The sequence below is a fragment of the Tachypleus tridentatus genome, chromosome 5, assembly GCF_004210375.1.
Source record: "Tachypleus tridentatus isolate NWPU-2018 chromosome 5, ASM421037v1, whole genome shotgun sequence".
In the NCBI taxonomy this organism is placed as follows: domain Eukaryota; kingdom Metazoa; phylum Arthropoda; class Merostomata; order Xiphosura; family Limulidae; genus Tachypleus; species Tachypleus tridentatus.
Genome location: NC_134829.1, coordinates 23,181,184 through 23,199,827, shown reverse-complemented (window position 1 = coordinate 23,199,827; position 18,644 = coordinate 23,181,184). Strand labels below are relative to the sequence as shown.

Sequence of the window (18,644 nt, the reverse complement as noted above, 5' to 3'; positions counted from 1 at the left end):
ATATAGCAAAAATTAACCCTATACTTTGAGATAGGTGTAGAAATGTTTCCAGGCAAGACTGATGACAACTGTAATGAAATGTGAACCTAACATTACTAATTACTGATGTTAATTCTTAAATATTTTTCAGTTAGAAATTTTATTTTAGAAATGCAATAAATAGAATTAGAATTTTTAAGTTGAAATATGATATTTAAACATGCATTCAACAAAGAGGTCATTGGTTTTGTTAAGGTTAATTTACAGGAAAACCCATCAGTTTTTTTTACACAAATTTTTTAAAACTATTTATGCATCAAATTACTTGTGTATCCCTAAATATTTGGTTACAAACTCCCCATTAACATAAAAATAAAAAAAAATGTTACAATATGACATCAATATCTCAATTCATCTTGATAATTACATATTTTACATAAAAAAAGGTTTATTTGATGAATTTTTTGGTTAATTTGTTTGTTTGTTTTGTTTTTAAATTTCGCACAAAGCTACTCGAGGGCTTTTGGTGATAAAAAGGTTGGAAGCCACTGTTGTAGAAGGTATTAGAAACAAATACTATTGATAATTGAATCAGTCAAGATAATGAGACAAAACTTTTCAAGTGATGTTATGTAATTTTGATTATGCTCTTTACATGCTACCTGTTAATACAGTAGAGATTCTGCAAATTATTTACCTCCTGAACTCTAAAATAAACATTATAACAGAGATACTCCAACAGATGTGAAGTTGCTCAAAAATCACCTCTTAAGAGAAATAAATAAACCAAGAGGCTGACACATGCACTGGACATCAAAAATTAGGATGGACAAAGGCAGAGGAAAGTGTGCTTTATATATGAATTCAAATTCATATTGTTTACCACAGTCAGTGATAGTATGTTTGACAGCAGAGAGATCAGCATCTTAGACAATGTATAACATATCCACAGTGAAGCATGCTGGGGGACAAATACAAGTGTGGGTTGTGTCTCAGCCAACGAAATTGGAAGTGTAGACCAAAATAATGGCACCTTGACTGCTGACAGGTATAACCACAAACTTATCTATCACACCATTCCCTCATAAACAAGATATGTTGAGCAGAAATTCATCTTCCAAAAGATAATGACTTCAAATATGCTGCAAATGTAATCAAATGGCAACCGAACACAATTTCTTTTAAATGTCAGAAGTAATATAATACATCTGGAATGTTTCACAGTGATGCATTAATAAAGTTATCATCCATTTTCATAATTATTTCAATTAATGTGTGTCTGTATGCCTATATATCAGTATACACATATTGTTCACTATTTACGTTTACAACCTCAATTTTACTAAAAAGTTAGCAAAGTGAAGACTTACTCTTGAGTTGGAAGAGGATCTTCCATAAAGTATGGATCTTGAAGACACTGCTCAGATGTTATTCTCTTGGTAGGGTCCATTAGTAACAACTTCTGTAGCTACAAGACATTAGAAACAGATCACTTACTGTACTTTCCATACCTTATGTGGTTAAGAGCCACAAGATTATAAACACAGCTATTAATGAAAACCAAAATGTGTTGTTATTTCTATATTAGTAGAAAATGTGTTATATATCTTGTCATGTACATGGGTGGCTTATTTAACTAGTAACATAACATTAGCTTATCATTTACTGGAATATAAAATAATGAAAACACTGAAAATTATTTTGAAAGATGCCTCCTTTTTAAAAAGTTTTTCAAACATTGTTTTCTAACCATACATTAGTATTTATTGTTAATAATGGGTATTATGTATGTTCTTACTGTAAGTTTTTTATTAACCTTTTAAGTACAAGTGGTCATGATTACCATCTGCTCAACTCTGTATTCCTCACAAAACCTCATAATATTTTATTAAAGTTTGTAAGTATCTTGTAAACAAAGAATGACATTATTCTAATTATGCCTTCATAATAAAAATGTTATTTATCTACAGCAGATATTTGCTCTCAAACTGTTAAAAGAGTTTGCAAGGTGAGTTTTATTTTAAGTATAAAAGTACTTTTCTTCATCTTATAGTTTTCATATTTCATTTGCATAAACCTTTAAAACCTATTAAGTAATTATCACACATTTTTAAGATAAATGTTTATATTTTATATTTCTTTCTCTCAACCATATCACTAACTTCAGTTATTATAATCAACATACAATGTAATGAAATAATTACAGAAATAGAAAAAAGTATATAACTTTTAATTTTTTTGTTGATTATCTTTAAAGATTTTACTTTTGTTAAATTCATAATTTTAGGCATTTTTCTTTTCATAGTTTGTTAAATTTTATGTTTTATTTTCCTTCTTTACCACTTGTATTCATCTCAACACAAGTCAACAGTGTTCGTAAAGCATATACCAGTGTCTCTGCTTTACATGTGCAACCTTTTGGCAATCTTTTTGTGCATTGCATAATATCATAAGCCTTGAGAAGTGATGTAAAGTATGATGTATAATTAAAAAATCTTTAAACCTATCAATTATGCATTTTAAAACAAATAATATAAGTAATTACAATATAAAAGTAATAAGTTGGTCATTTGACAATAGACAAGTTTTGAGAAGTTTTTAAGAGTTCCTTTTTAAATAACAAACTTAAATTTAGATAGTGCACAATTTCAAAATCATACATTATAATTTTATTCACATATGTTGATGCTAAAGGGCTCGGGTATAATATACACAAATTTTTTACACATTTGCACACATTAAGTAGTTTTATTATAGCTTTTGATACAACATGTGTATCTTCACAAAATTTAAGACTTTAGTAAAGATTCAAGCTTTTTGTACACAAAAACTCAGAATTTTTTTAATGAAATATTTTTCTAAAGATCTGATTGTAAAAATAGAATCTGTTTTGTTACTAGTGTAAATACAAAGTGATTTCATGTTATGATTAAAAAAAAACATTGCCGCCTCAATAATCTCAAATTTGTGTAATCTCTAAAACCTCCTAAATACATTTCAAGCATTTTTTTTTCAATGAGACTTTATATTTTATGTTATTTTCTATGCTATAAGTATGTGGGGTCTGTCAATTGACCAACCTTGTAACCATCATGAAAAACTAGGAAATAAATATCCTTCTTTCATGCTAGAATGACTACATATTATAACACAAAAATACAAATGTTTAGTTTAAGTCTCATAATGCTCTACATGAACATGTATATCTCTATTTTTTACTATATTGAACTTCCAGTCATGCCTATCTAAAATTATATAACATGGTGCACATGCATTTAGATTACGTATCCACTAATATAAAACTGACCATTAGCCTTCCCTGTCTTGACTGTTTCTTAGTTGACTAGTATTTTGCAATATACAGTCACATTTCAATTATTATACATTATACATATGTATATAGATTAATTATGTATTTCTAACAGTATTAAACTTATTTTTCTTAAAATATAGAACAATAAATCAAAAGTACGGCAAACAATTATCTCTTCTCACTGTGACCTTTGAACTTGGTTACTGCTAAACATAGGTTGCTAAGACTTAAAATTTTGCACATGGATGATATCAAACAAAATTTTTGTTTAGGTTCTATATATATAGTTGAGTAACCAAGTAACCAAAAAATCATAAATAACTACACTGATACCACAGAAATAAACTATAAAATTTTGAATTTAGGTCAACAAATGCAATTACATGGTCTTTGACCCCTGACCCATTGAGAAAGTGTTAAGTTCTGAATGTAACACAATGACTCACACAGAAAAGGGTTTAAAAGGGGGTACATGTTGCAAAAGGGTTAAGGATATACTTTTCTACCTCTTACATGACTTCTTTACTTACTGGCAAAGAGTACAAAACATGGTATGAAACCTTTTCACTGTTGTTTTTAGAGCCAAGCAACAAATTATATTAATTTTGTCCAGTTGTTAAGGCAAAACCAAAGTGCAGTAGAACTGTGTAAATGACAATTTTAGAGCACACTGAAAACAAGTTCATTGATCTAGGCCTAATTACAAAATGTTTGATTAAACACATAAAATGAACATGTTGCATGATTAACATTACTTACAACTGAAGAAATGTGGAGTCATTCAGATAGAACTTTGTAGATGACACTTTTTTGTAGTACAATGGGAAAAGGAAGATAAATTTAGGCCTAATTTATAACCAATATTTCAAGCCTTGTATGCATTCTAGGCATATTTTATGCTGCAGCTGAACATCTGCATATTTATATTTTTTGGTATAAGCAAATAATAGGCTGAAAATATTTTGAAATTTAAACAGTTTTTAACTTTTGTTGATTTATTACTTATTTTAAAATGAGATCAAAATCTCCACAGAAATTTTAAACTTTAAGATTTACATGTAAGCTCAGGGATTCAGGTCAATAAGTATGCTATATAACAGTGCAAACTGATCAGATTTTATTAAACTGAAGAAAAAAAGAAAAGTGGAATGAAACAATTACTAATTGATTTTTTTCCAACAGATCATTCATAGCTCTCATAACTAGTCAATAACTGTCCAATGTTTACCTCTATCATGTAAGGATGAAATAAAATAAGAGCTATTATCATACACAAAGATTCTTCACCTTCATATTTATTCTAACACATATAATTAGATTTATTCCATTATTTATATTGTACATTTCAATGTACCAAAGTTATCTACATTATGATATGTAATACAATAAACATGCTGCTTTAAAATTTGTCTTCAATCATTAAGCACTTTTAGAAACTTATAAACACACTGTCATAGTTAGTGGCCCATATGATCACCTAAGTTGAAATACTGGTTGATTATTATTATATTATAATTGCCAATTAGTTTATGTCCTTCACTTCAGCTGCTTATCTGTTTCTGATGTGAGAATTTTTTACTAGTTCATGACTTTGTTTTTTAATTTCACACAAAGTTACACAAGGGATATCTGCAATAAACATCCCCTATTTAACAGCATAAGACCAGAGGAAAGGCAACAAGTCATCACCACTCACTGCCAAGTATTGGACCACTATTTTACCAATGAATAGTTGGATTGACAATTACTTTATATGACTCCCACAGCTGAAAGGGCAAGCATGTTTGGTGTGACGAGGATTTAAACCCGCAAGCACCCTGCCAGACCATTTAAGATGATATTGCATGCTCAAAATGTCTAGTTAATGGGTGGCATGGTGAATCCATTACAGTTAAGCTTGAGAGGATAGATTTATTCATGAATTTTAGGTAGACCATAGCTATTTATGTGTGGTCTGTACTGTTTAGTTGTTTGACTGTCTCTATTCCAAATATATCTATATCTAAGATGGGAATTTTATGTATCAGGGTAAACTTACTCCTTTACTTAGTACACATTTTGTATTATTTCATTAGTGTCTATTTACTAAATTTTAGTACTGTATGTTTTAAAATAATTTTGTAGTATTAGGAGGTTTTCGAGAAAAGTTTTTACATATAAACTTCCTTATTACATGAATGTGCATTACTATGAAGATTTAAGAGTTGTGTGTATCTTGACAGAGTCTATGTTACCTGTTGTATTACTTAAATTCAGATAGAGATGATAGTCATTCTGTCTTGAGTGTGTGTATTTAGTTGATCAGAAAGTTTTTAAGGTTCCAAGTTAAATGGCATCTTGGAGTGTTGACAGATGACTTGACATTTAAAAATGAATTTGTGTTGTCTAAATTTATAGAGGAAATTGAAATTATCTCCTTTACCTAATTTACAAGCAAGTCTTTCTTACTCTAAATTCCTTACAAAATTTATTATTTCACAAGGTCATTGAACACTTATGGTAAGATCAGACATCAGTCACTGTCATGTTTGGTAGTATATACAATCACCTCAATATAATTACTAATTATACTAATTACTACTTCATTATTATCAGATACTAGTTAGCAATTAGTTTATAACTCCAGTTTTGGCTACTGATCTGCTGTAATCTTTAGTGAAGTAGGACTGTAAATAAGCAGGAAGGAAATTCCAGACACAACACCCATATTCCTTTAAATCAAAGATTCATCTGAAAATACACAGAAGATATATAAACAATGAAAAGTCAAAAAGGCATTCAACAGTCACAATGTGACAACAGTTAGTTCACGTAAAAACTAGTTAAAAACTCAATGTAGAACAAAAATACCATTTTTAATTTCCTCGTGAATGTTAACTCCTGTACAATGGAGAAACATAAACTAAAGTCAGACTTTAGGTCAACAATTAATATAAAAGATCCTTCAATGATGAACTATCTGCATCAATTTATCCTGCCAAAGAATATCATAAAATAAACTGGAACAGCATTATCAAAAAGAGACATGAATCACTCATGAGAAAAAAAAAAAAAGATCAAAGTAACCTTCCATATTCAAATCTTGTATTACTGTAAACCATGGTGTATCTCTAAGCATTCATCTGTCTCCCTTTTGCACTCAATATTCATTTTTGAAATGACGAGAGAACAGGCGTTAATAATGTTGATGCCAAATTTTATTTTGCAAGCAGGATATTTAACACTAGTGATAGGAATTAATCACACTATCATTCAAGTTTTATTAAGTAACGTAATGTAAAGAATAAAAGCACAAACTTACAATATGTTATTGTTTAGTGGCTCAAAGCATGGCTCAGAGACAAAGCTCTGAGTTAAACCAAGAGTGTAACATGAGTAACCTTTTGAAAGTCCATGAAATAATTTAAATTAATAAATTAAACTTTTACCCTCACTTGAGATAGATACTTTTGCTTGTAACTGATAAAACACTTAATCAAACTAGCATACAAATCAGTAAAACCTGTAAATCCCTCTTTAGGATCCATTCACACAGTTAACTGATTCAAGTTGCAAAATGATTATAACTTTGATAAGTAGACAGTACATCCACCTTTCTAACAAGATGACCCAAGATTAAATATTGGTCCTTGTCATCATATATAGGTTGAAGATGTGAACAATTTAGTAGCCCAAACATACAATACAAATTAACTGGTAAATATCTAGCAATTAATTAGTGCTTAGGTATTCAAATAGGCCACTAAATATGACAGCAATCAATATCTGAAAGCCTCAATATAAATTTTTTATATACAGTAAAAATAATTGTAGCAAGATAACTTACCAACAAGAATGCTTTACTGTCTTGTTTCACTTTATGTTTTTCCATGTACTTTACCAATGAGCAACTGGAATACCTAAAATAAAAATTTTCTCTCTCATAACTTGACATTAAGTAGTTAGAATACTTAATACACAAAGAGAAATGTTCACTCATATCTTTAATGTGGAAATAGTTCTAAAGTTAACAAATTACAATTTTCTAACTAAAAATGCATTTCTGATAAATACTCATCTCTTTAAACAACTAAACTATCTTTCCCATGCAACTTCCTTAGAGATTTGCACAGCATTAGCTTTTAGGCAACTCCTATTTAATCTCATTATGTGCATTACTGCATAATGATGTTATTATACAACAAAAGCCTTTGGCCAATAGGAAGAATCAAAACACCTTCCTGGTCACTAGCTCCATCTCATGAATCTTCATTCTTTGATGAGGCACGGAATACTAAAGTGCACTGGAAATGGGGAAGAAGGGTGAGAATATATGTGCAGAGATACAGCAAAGGAAAATATTAACTTCTGAAATAATACACACCTTCCTATTCACACAATTAAGCTAAAATCTCACACTAAAGTGGTGGAGAGAGAGATGCAAAGATTTACCTAGACAAGCTGCCCTCAGGAAGCACCTGAAAAAGCCAATGGGGTATGATAAACAATCAGGAACTTCATACGTCACACCCATGGGAGACCAGTTCATCTCTTCTTGGGTATACTCTTCACCCATGTCTCTCAGAGATGGGTAGAATAAGAGCATGGTCATCCAAGTACTTGCATACAAGAGGTGAGAAAGCCAGTAAGTGTAGAGTGATTAATAAATTCTCAGACAGTATTTTGTCAAATCATCAAACCAATACCAGGTGCAGAAGGAGGAGGGCACAGATTTGTGTTACAGTGTGTGTAATAGTAAATGTGCATGCCTTGACTCAACTGAACAGATATGGTGCAAAAGGGGAAAACATGTTTCGAGAGTGCTCATCTCAACTCTACTAATAAACATGACCTCATTCAGAGGGTATGGTATAATGGTGTGCTAACCTTGACTCCAGTGGACAGTTACAGACTGCAAGAAGAGGACAGAGAACTTGTAAAATGCTTTCCTAAACTTTTCTAAACAGTTGTAAGCTGCAGGAGAACAAAATCCTGTCAAGTACTTAACTTTACTGAACACATTTAAGGCACAAGTGGCATAAATATAGTAATATAAGGTGACACTACCCCATTTCCAACTGATCATTACCCCTTGTTCTAGCCTCAATAATTAGGTCCATTCAATAGCTTGGAATTGAAGAGTAAAGAGGGTCTCCTGTGCTCTACTCAAAGAAATAATGGGGAGGAATTTTTATGGAAAGTCCACGAGCAAATCCTCATTGGTCTTATTTCAGCTGAAAAGGTCTTTTTCTTGAGACAGTGCAATGGGTGACTGCACGTCCTTACTTTGAAAATCCAACAAGTGTGAGCCAGGGAAGGAGGCACAGCACCCCCTTGTGTTGGCTTTTCTCATGATAATCCATGGAATAGGTATCGTCCAGATCAGAAAGTAGTCACACATAGAAATATACCATGAGGATTACCCCAACCTAATCAGTGGGCATACATGGAACCAGAGCAGATTCCATTATCCTGCCTGAATACAGAACTTTGGGAAATAAGTATAGCCAGGGAGGTAGCATCAGCCACCTGGTGGTACCCTATGAAAAATGATAAGACAGACAGATGGTGAAGACAATGAGCAAAGAAGTGAGAAGTAGTCCACATGTCAGCTTGAAAGATTTCACATAGCTTTCAGAAATAAGTGGTGAGGGAATGAGCAAGGTAACAAATCTGATGAGATAAAATGCAGTACAATCTATGAAGAGTAGATCACATAAAGAAAATGATGGAACCAACCTGTAACCTTTGTTCTACTGTACACTTTATGAAGTTATATTTCCCATTATATGGGACATCTGTATCAACAATGAAGTACAATGAAATACTTTCTTTGCATTACCTGTACCACACTGGAAAGTCGTCATCATCTATTGTATGGTATCAAATCACTCTTTTTGTTGCAAATTCAAGAAACTTTCAATATTTGCAAGGAACTCCTTCTACCTCTCAACTCTAATTTACAGCTTATGCAGTTTTTCTTTCACTAATATATTTAGGGGCAGCTTGTGAGTTACAGTGTAATTTCTTTCTAAGTAAGAAGTTTTCCTTGACAACACTGTATTAACTTGATAACCATTGCAGCAGTACTATTTGTGGTGGGATGTTGTTAAAATAGTTCTAAATTCTCATAGTGTGTGCTGATCTTTCTTTGTTGATGATCATTATGTCATAGACAACTCTCTAGGATTGATGTGTCCAAGTTTTGCACTCTCTTTGCTATTTTACAATGTGAATATCTTCTATTAAAAACGTAAAATAGACTCCTGCAAATATATATCTACAATTAGCATCACTCCACTGTTGAATGGTTTGGAATTTGCTATGCATTATGTATATAACTGCTTAATATGATGTCATGATTCATAACAGTTGTGGCATGTCAATGTATGAATACATGCAAATTATTTTTATAAAGTACTATTAACCCTTCAAAAAATAAACTTTCAATTCCAATCTCTCCAATTATAATAAATTTTGTTTTTAGTTGGAAGTTTTAAAACAAATATAATTGTATCATACAGAAGTTATAATTTTCCTACACTGAAAATGTATTTTCAAAATGTACCTCTTTTCACAAGCTTAGATACTCTTATTCAGTGCTGCCCTCTATATGCAAACTGTTCATTTATGTATGCCACAAGCCTTTCACTCTCCCATCACCCCTGATGGAATTGGAAGGTTCCAACCTGTCTTTCCTGCAAATCATCATGCATCACTTCTTAACCAATAGGAGCATAACATACTCACATAGTGGATGTGGCTCCCTCTACCAAATCTTCACTTCAAACTTTGGCATAAGGAGTGAGCACCAGAAAAGTGGATAGGAAGGATGGGAAGGTTGGAAGGAGGTAAGCACCTATTGGAAATATATTTTCAGTGTACAAAACTATAACTTCTGATGCAGCATTTACCTCTTCTGACAAGATTGACTAGAATCCCACATTGAGAATGAGGAGGGACTAGTGTTATGAAACAAGAGAAGCACTGCCATGAAAGAAAGAGATCAGGAGAGTAAAGTAGGAGAACTGCACCATTTCTGAGCCAGGTATACTCTTTGCCCATGTGTAGAAATTCTTAAAACACATGGTCAGAAATCACAAGGTTTATAGTGGCTCAGGCATGTGGAACCATACTCCGTACTTGGCAAGTCAATGATATCCTCTACAGGGTGCTGACATCTATGTGAGGGTAGGATCATGATCACGCCACTTTCATCTCCAACCTGTGAATCAGGGATTAAGATCAGCACTAATTTCTGGGTACAATACAAAAATAAATACCCTACAGTAATCCAGGACTGGTCATCCACCATAAAGAGGATGGATTCAACTTGTGCAAGGAACTTGTGTTGATTGGTTAATTCAGTTCCAACACCTAAACACTGGGAATCAATGTCTACATGAAGGTAGGATGAGATCTTCAGTCAAATAGGATGAATTGCACATGTGACAGATCAACTCCAGGTGGAATGGAATGTGTAACAGGAAGCCACATCAGACAGTATGGCTATGGATCGACTCCAGTGGTTGTGGGTATTGTTAAATATGTAAATAGTGTATCAGGTGGACAAGTCATCCAGAAAGGTGACAAACCAACTCCTGTGATCACATATATAGTGTCAGAAGGCTATGTCATCTTAGAAGATGATGAATCAACTCCACAGAAGGCCACACTGCATCTACACCACTCTCCCTTTTTCCACTTGAAGAAGGGGGTAAAACTGTTGGTGAGTCACGAGGACCATCACCACAAGAGACAGTGCAATGAATGACCACAACACTTCATTTTGAAAAGCAGATCACACCGAGTTCTTCATTCAAGGGATGGGGAGCTTTTCCCTTCTGCTTTAGCCGTTCAGTCCACGGGTGGTACAATCCAGAATGTACTAGTTTATGAAGCAATTATAGCATGGTAGATAAACCTTCTTGTGATCTTGTGGAACACCTCATCTACAAAGTGGTAAATGTGGAGTACAATGTGGCTTTTGATGTTAAAGAATACCTAGCCAGACATTACTCACCACAGAGTTAGATCCAAGAGATGTATTTAAAGCAAGGGCCCCTTGCAAGAAAATAAAGCATTAAAATAGACTTAGCCAGTGCCATAGCTGCACCAAAATCTGAAGTACAGCCACAGGAAGTAGGCAATACCCTGACAATGCAAAAACTGCAACATAAGAGATAATGGGATATGAACATCATTGTGGCAGTCAAAATGCCCTATTGTAGATTTAATGTGAGGTAACATGGTGGAATGGAAAATGGAAAAAGCCAATTGGATGAAATTATGAAACCAACTGGTAAGAGTAAAGGGAGAAAAATCCCAAGAGGAAGAGAGCTGCCAGGAAATAAACAGCCAGGGCCAGAAACAGAAACTCTTGACAAAAGCAATACAGACAATATAATAACAGTGCATGCACTGGGCATAGAATACATATGGATCAGAACGAGGGTAAAGTGAGAAAAAGCTGGAATAAAAATGAGAAAGAAGGAGTTATCCATGTGAGCTGACATGGTCATGTGAAAGAAAAAATGATCCACATAAAGACGACTTTGGATAGTTCAGTGTAAGAGAGATGGCTATAGCAAACAAACATATCTGACTGGTGCCACCTGCAGGCCAAGAGATGTTTTGAGGGATAAGTGAAACAAAGAATACAAGTCACTAGACTCAAACAGAGATAATGGATCACAAAGCCACTGAAAAACAAAGTAATGAAGGGACCACTCCATCAGGTAAACCTAGACAGGTCCAAAAAGACATTATGCTACAAGATTGAAAGCATCTAGTACAAGACATGCAAATTAAACAAATGTGATGATCTGGGGCACAAAAAATTGGATCCAAAGTGAGAAATGCTGGAATATCGACCAGGTGCACTCTTGGTTACAGATAGGAGCTACCTCTGTTGAATCATGAAAGTGGATCATGACCAAACAACCCCCGAAGATAGGAAGAAATGATCTAAAGCCCAAAATTCATTAAAGAGTTTAAGTACATTGATCAGAAGAGAATGTTCCACTACAAACCAATGTGTGGACATCATATCAGCCAGACTGAGAGGTATGAGAGGGATCATCAAATTACACATTCCCAAAGGAGATAGAACATTGCTAGTAGAAAGTGAAAGAGCAGACACAGCATTCTGAATGGCCTGTATCACAGAAGAAACTCAGATAAGAGAAAGGTTGTTTGTATAACTCTCAAACTCCCACAGATAGATGTAGATTAAATCCCTGACAAGTTGTGTGTACCCGTGGCCTGAAGTATGGTTTTAGACAAATTAGATGGATTCAAAGTGGTAATGTGAACTTTGGAATGCATGCTCAAAATCATACAAATAAAAGAAAGATAACGCTTTCAAAATGAAAATGAAAATTGCTGGAAATAAAATGTAAGTTAAAGTAAACCACTTCAAGTTGAAACTGGAACTAAAGAAAGACAAAAAACTGGCACTGCCACACAAGAAGTGAAGGTTCAGTAGAGGTGAGTGGAAGAAACCACATGCTTCACATGAGCAGGTTATGCTCCTGTTGGTTAAGAAGTGACACATGATGATTTGCATGAGAGACAGGTTGGAACCTTCCAATTGCAACAGAAGAGGAAATGAAGGTTCATGGCATGAGTAAAAAAAAAAAAAGCTCTCATATGGAGAACAGAACTGAATGAGAATAGGTTAGTGCCCTATCTGAACCTAGAAGTTATAAACAGATAGGATAACATTAAAATTTAAGAATGGTTTCTCAAGATCTCAACTTAGCACAAACAAACAGTAAATTAATATTGTGATGATAAAACCAGCTCACAATAATGATTTACCTCATCATTAACTTCATGTTTGAGCCGCATTTTCCATAAAATTGTTACAAAACCAACATACAAACTGCAATAATGAATAATTAACAACAGAAACACTAGGGAAACATTAAATAGATTTTATGAGGTAATATCTGCAATTCTGGATATATATGCACATTTAGAAACATACTTAAACTACTCAATAGTTAACAATAAATATTTGTAATTCAACATTCAATACACTGATTATTTACTTATCACATAAATCAAAGTTTTGTATGTAAAACCTTATACCTGGAAAAAGTTCTTTTAAGCACAAAACTCAAGACTATAGGATAATCTAACTAAAATTATCATTTGTATTCCACTTTAATTTTTTCCAACACAGAAACATGGTTGTAAACTCACTGAGTCTTTTTGAAGTCTTTTAACAATGTTCCATGTTCGGGCATTTTCTTAATATCTTCCCAATCTTTTTCTGTAAATAGAAAGAGAAGTTGTAAGCTACTGCAACTTTTAAAACTTGTTTTTTGTGCAAATAAAGATATATAATAGTTGATATTGCTAATCTATATCAGGGGAAAAAAAGTACAAACTCAACGTCAAACAAGTAAATATTACAGAACTACAGAAGACTGGAATTGCTATCAAACTCAAACTGATCTCTTTACATTATACAAAGAAACTCACCCAGAATAAAACAAACCTTGAGGAAATCCCATGACATTAAATATTCGATCAAGTTGATCGTGATGATATGGATTACTAGTTTTGATATCTTCCTGTCGGCAGTGAAATATAGGTTCTGATGTAAGAAGTTCTGCAAATATACAACCTATGGCCCATATATCTGCAAAAGAAAAAATAAGGCTTTTGAAAACTAAAAATGTATCATTAAATTGTTTTATCAAAAATCTTCACACACAAAAAAGAAGAATCCAATAGTAATATTATAGTTTTAAATAAATATTGTTAAAGCTACTGCATTCACAAATGCTTTGTTATGTGGTTATTAATTAGTTATAGATTTGGAAATATGTGAATTCAAGGAGTCTCACCTATAGCTTTAGTGTAATGTCTAGCTCCTAGGAGAAGTTCTGGGGCTCTATACCAAAAAGTTACTACAACAGGGTCAAGGTCAGCCAGAGGTTTCAAAGGTGAGTTGAAAAGCCTAGCAAAGCCCATGTCAGCTGTATAAAAGATTTAACCAGAATTCTGTTAACATCATGCACCTATCCTGCATAACTGGTCAGGAATTTCCAGGACAATTATTCATAACCAAATTTATTACCAAAAACTCAAATCTAAAAGCTCGATAATTTTCTTTCAACTAGAACAGTTACCTGTGTGACATCTTGTTTAATTTTTATAAAATGCTAGCTTAACCATCTGTTCACAGGCTTGTTCAAACTGACTTTGAGCCTACACATACTAATGTTCACTATAATTCTGAGTGTACTGTGTGTATTTTTGTGAAATTTAGAGCTTTTCAACAAACATCACAAGTATATAGCATAAAAAATCTAATTATTTAAGAAATAAAATATGTTTACTAAAGTTATATCTGTGAATTTAGAAAGATTTTACAAAGTCAGAATGAGTGAAAAGTGATTTTTCATGCTCCAAATAAAAATACTTCTCATCTTAAATGTTTTATATTTCATTTGCCTAATCCAGTGGTTCTTAACCTGGGTTCAATCGAACCCCAGGGGTTCGGTGAGTCAGTCTCAGGGGTTCAGCGGAGATCAAGACACACACACTGTGTGTGTGTCTGTTCCGTTCACCCCACTCAAATGATTTGTGACATCATGCCAAACTTGGCCATCATTGGCTGTGGCTGATCACGTCACATCACTTGGCCTTAATATCTGTGCTGCAGGGAACTTCATGCACTTAGCAGTCAACTTGTGACTGTAGTAATCATGCATCATTTGTGATTTTTTTCCTAATCTTTCAATCCCTTCATACTAACTATGTCCAGCAAAAACAGAAAGTGTCGGACAAATATGTACAATATGGATTCACATGTATAACAAAACATGATTAGAGTCAGCATCCTCAATGCATGATTTGCAATATCAAATTGAGCAATTTTATTCTAGCACCAGCAAAACTAAGAGAACACTCCCTAAAGCTGCATGGAAATAAGAAATACAAGAACACAACACTTGCTGAATTCAAGGTAAAGAGAGCCAGGTTTAATGAAAAGGCTACTTTGTCTGTTCTTGGATTTGTACCCATCGACAAACCGATCCTCACAGTATCATACGAAGTTGCATACTTGATCGCAAAGTAGGGCAAACCAACACCATTGGTGAAGCACTCGTAAAACAAGTTGCATTGAAGATGGCAAATATCGTGTTGGGAAAAGCTGCTGAAAATAAGTTATCCCAAATTCCTCTTTCAAATGACACCATCAGCAGCAGAATAGATTACATGAGTGATAACATCTTGGCTCAAGTAGTTGCAGATCTGATTTCAAGCCCAGCAAAATTCAGCCTTCAACTCGATGAGACCACCAAAATTTCCAATCTAAGCCAGCTTTTGTATTCGTACGCTATGTAAAGAACGATGAGATAAAAAAAGATTTATTTTGTAAGCCTCTTACAACAACAACTAAGGCAGCCAACGTGAATAAACTTGTGGATGACTTCTTCAGATACAAAGATCTTTCGTGGGATATGGTTTCTGCAGTTTGTTCAGACAGAGCTCCAGTCATGCTGGGACGAAATTCTGGTTTTGGTGCGCTGGTGAACGCCTATGCACCACACATCATTGTTATGCACTGTGTTCTGCTCAGGTATGCATTGGCAACAAAAACCTTGCCTTTAACACTAGCAGAATTATTAAAAATTGTAGTGGAAAGTGTGAAATAGTGCCCTGAAGCACCACATCTTCATAGAGCTGTGTAATGAAATGGGCTCTGAATTCGAGGTATTTCTGTACCATTCTAATGTTCAGTGGTTATCCCAGGAAAGGTGCTGAATCGTGTTTTTTCCATGTGTGTGGAATTAGCCCCGGTTTTACAAGAGCATCAACATTGGCATGTTCATTCTCATTTTGGCGTACATGTCTGATATCTTCAATGCTCTCAATCATCTCAATCAACAAATGTAGGGCGGTGGAGTGAACATCATCAAAGCGAAGAAAACTTAAAGGCTTTTTAAAAAACGCTACCATTATGGAAATGATGAACAGAGAATGATAACATCGCAAACTTTCCTCTGATGGACGACTCTGTAAGTAAGATTGAAGATGTGTCTGAAATCGAAGACATTTCTGTACCTGGGGAACTGAAGCAAGTAATTGCCATGCACTTAGATGAGCTCGCAAAGTCTCTCAACAGATATTTCCCCACCAGAGAGTCATATCCAGCATGGGTGAGACAGCAGTTCACGTTTAGTGTTGCGACAGTAGATGCCAATGATGAATACCTCAATGAAATCATTGAACTTCAGCAGAGCCAGGTTCAACAGCAACTTCTCAGAACAACAATGCTCTCAACGTTTTGGTGTCACCAAATCGTAGCATACCCTCTTATTGCTAAGAAAGCCCTTGAGATACTCATACTGTTTGTTACAACGTATCTTTGCAAGCAATCCTTTTCGAGGATGGTAGACATAAAAATGAAGAAAAGGAACAGATTTTGTTGCAAAAATGATATAAGAGTAGCACTTGCCAAGGTGAAGCCGTGCATTTCTGAACTTGTCTCTGAAAGGCAACAGCAAAAGCCACATTGATTTGCAGTAAATGTTCATTGAGTTATGTTTTTGTTTTTGTGTGAAATTCATGTTTTGTTGGTTTTGTTCTTTGAACACAGTGATATTGTGTGCAACTGATGCATGGTTCATTTTGTGCACTAATAAAATATCTACTTATGTTTTGAATTTGAAAAAATCATATTTTATTTTTCTAATTACAAAGGGTTCAGTGAATACAAGTACAAAACTTCCAGGGTTCAGTATCTCTAACAAGGTTAAGAACCACTGGCGTAATCTCTAAAATCTCCTTAATGAATATCAAGTTCGTTTCCAGTAAAACTTCATATTATTTTATTATTTTCTCTATCCTAACACTAACTGTGGCATAATAATAAATGTAGAGTGAAATAAAAATTTGAAAATACAAAATACAATGATTAATATCTTTTTGTTCCTCACCATGGACTTCAGTATTAACACAGTTACTGTTTCAATTGTTGAGCTTTTGTCATTTTTCTTTTCAATTTGGTAATGCTTATGCTATATTATTTCACCCACTGAAGTAATAACTATCACATGAAAAGCAATAAATCACTGAAAGAGCCAAGTAGCTAATCCTTCTAGAGATAATATAAACATCATGTAATTGTGAGGCTTTCTGGAGATAAAACTTGTAAATCTTAAATGTTTCACTTCACTGTAGGTATGTTAAAGCTGAGAAGATTCTTATTTGTGTATTTACTACTACTGTAACAAAATATATAATAAATAAAATATATACATTAAAACAAGTATACGTAGAACTCACTGCACATTCCAGTGGGTTTGCACTCGAGTGAAAATGGAAGTTGTTCCTCCATAAGTCTAATTGAATCTCAGAAGTAAAGGTGTCCAAAATAAAGGGTTCATGTAGCTCTACATTTTATTTAGTTTTTAATTAAGCTATAATTATGTAAAATATAATAAAATTTCCTTAAACATTCAGAGCAACTACGTATGATCACCACAAACCAAACAATTTATGCAACTTACCTCTTCAGTGGGAAAGTAAACAACAGCTCAGAAAATTTATATTAAGGATAACCTGCTCTATCTTTTGGCAATAAGATCCATCAGCTGTGGAAAGCTGATTAGTAAACAATCTCAAAAGTCAGAAAGATAAGGAAGGAGGGTTTCTTTGATGTGTTTGACTTATTTATTGAAATCTTAGCGAATCAACAAAGCAGCATGTTCAAATTTTGGTTTTTGCTTGTAATAATGTTTAGTTTCTGTTCCTACATAATAGAAAAACTGAGAAGCTTATTGCTAAAGTTAGAAGGTTCTAAAGTAAAGAAATCAGAGCACAGATACATGACATAACCTATTTTTTAATAAAAAATAAACCTCTTTAATCAACATACTCTAAACTAAGAAACCAACATATATTTTTCCAGTCTTGTAGTTTATACATTGCATTTTATGTTTTCAGCACATAGACTAACAACAATATTAGGTTATACTTTTGTTACTAAATGACATGGCATAAAAGCCATTGTTGGAACATGTTACCAGAACATACTGGCTTTTATATAAATCAGAAGTTATTTAAGGAACCACTTCTTTTCTATGTGTTATTTTTCATTAGCTTATTCCATTAAAAATGATATGCATATGTGTGACTGACTGTCTGTTTGTGATTTATAATTTCTAATATGAGGAACCCTTTCTTTTCTATGTGATTTTCTACTAGCTTGCCTCATTAAAAGAATGCACATGTATATACACACATGGATAAGTAATACTACCCAGGTGCACACCCTAATGGTCCTAATGGGTGCAAAATTTCAAGTTTCTAGCTTCTTTCCTCTTGGAGTCATGGCAGTCACATGCAG

At 33.5% G+C, this 18,644-nt stretch overlaps 1 protein-coding gene across 6 annotated transcripts in view; it reads right to left on the bottom strand.

Moving 5' to 3' along the window:
- The window catches only part of LOC143250709 (cyclin-dependent kinase 8-like), a 48,289-nt gene that overhangs the window by 14,503 nt on the left and 15,142 nt on the right, over window positions 1–18,644 (bottom strand). For 5 of the 6 annotated variants that reach the window (XM_076501619.1, XM_076501620.1, XM_076501621.1 and 2 more), the window contains 5 exons: window positions 14,131–14,262; window positions 13,779–13,922; window positions 13,481–13,550; window positions 7,119–7,191; window positions 1,350–1,447 (listed from right to left, as the gene is read on the bottom strand). In XM_076501619.1, the coding sequence (XP_076357734.1) occupies window positions 1,350–1,447; window positions 7,119–7,191; window positions 13,481–13,550; window positions 13,779–13,922; window positions 14,131–14,262 (517 nt within the window). The remainder of the gene's footprint in view (window positions 1–1,349; window positions 1,448–7,118; window positions 7,192–13,480; window positions 13,551–13,778; window positions 13,923–14,130; window positions 14,263–18,644) is intronic. The other variant, XM_076501623.1, reaches the window with a different exon arrangement.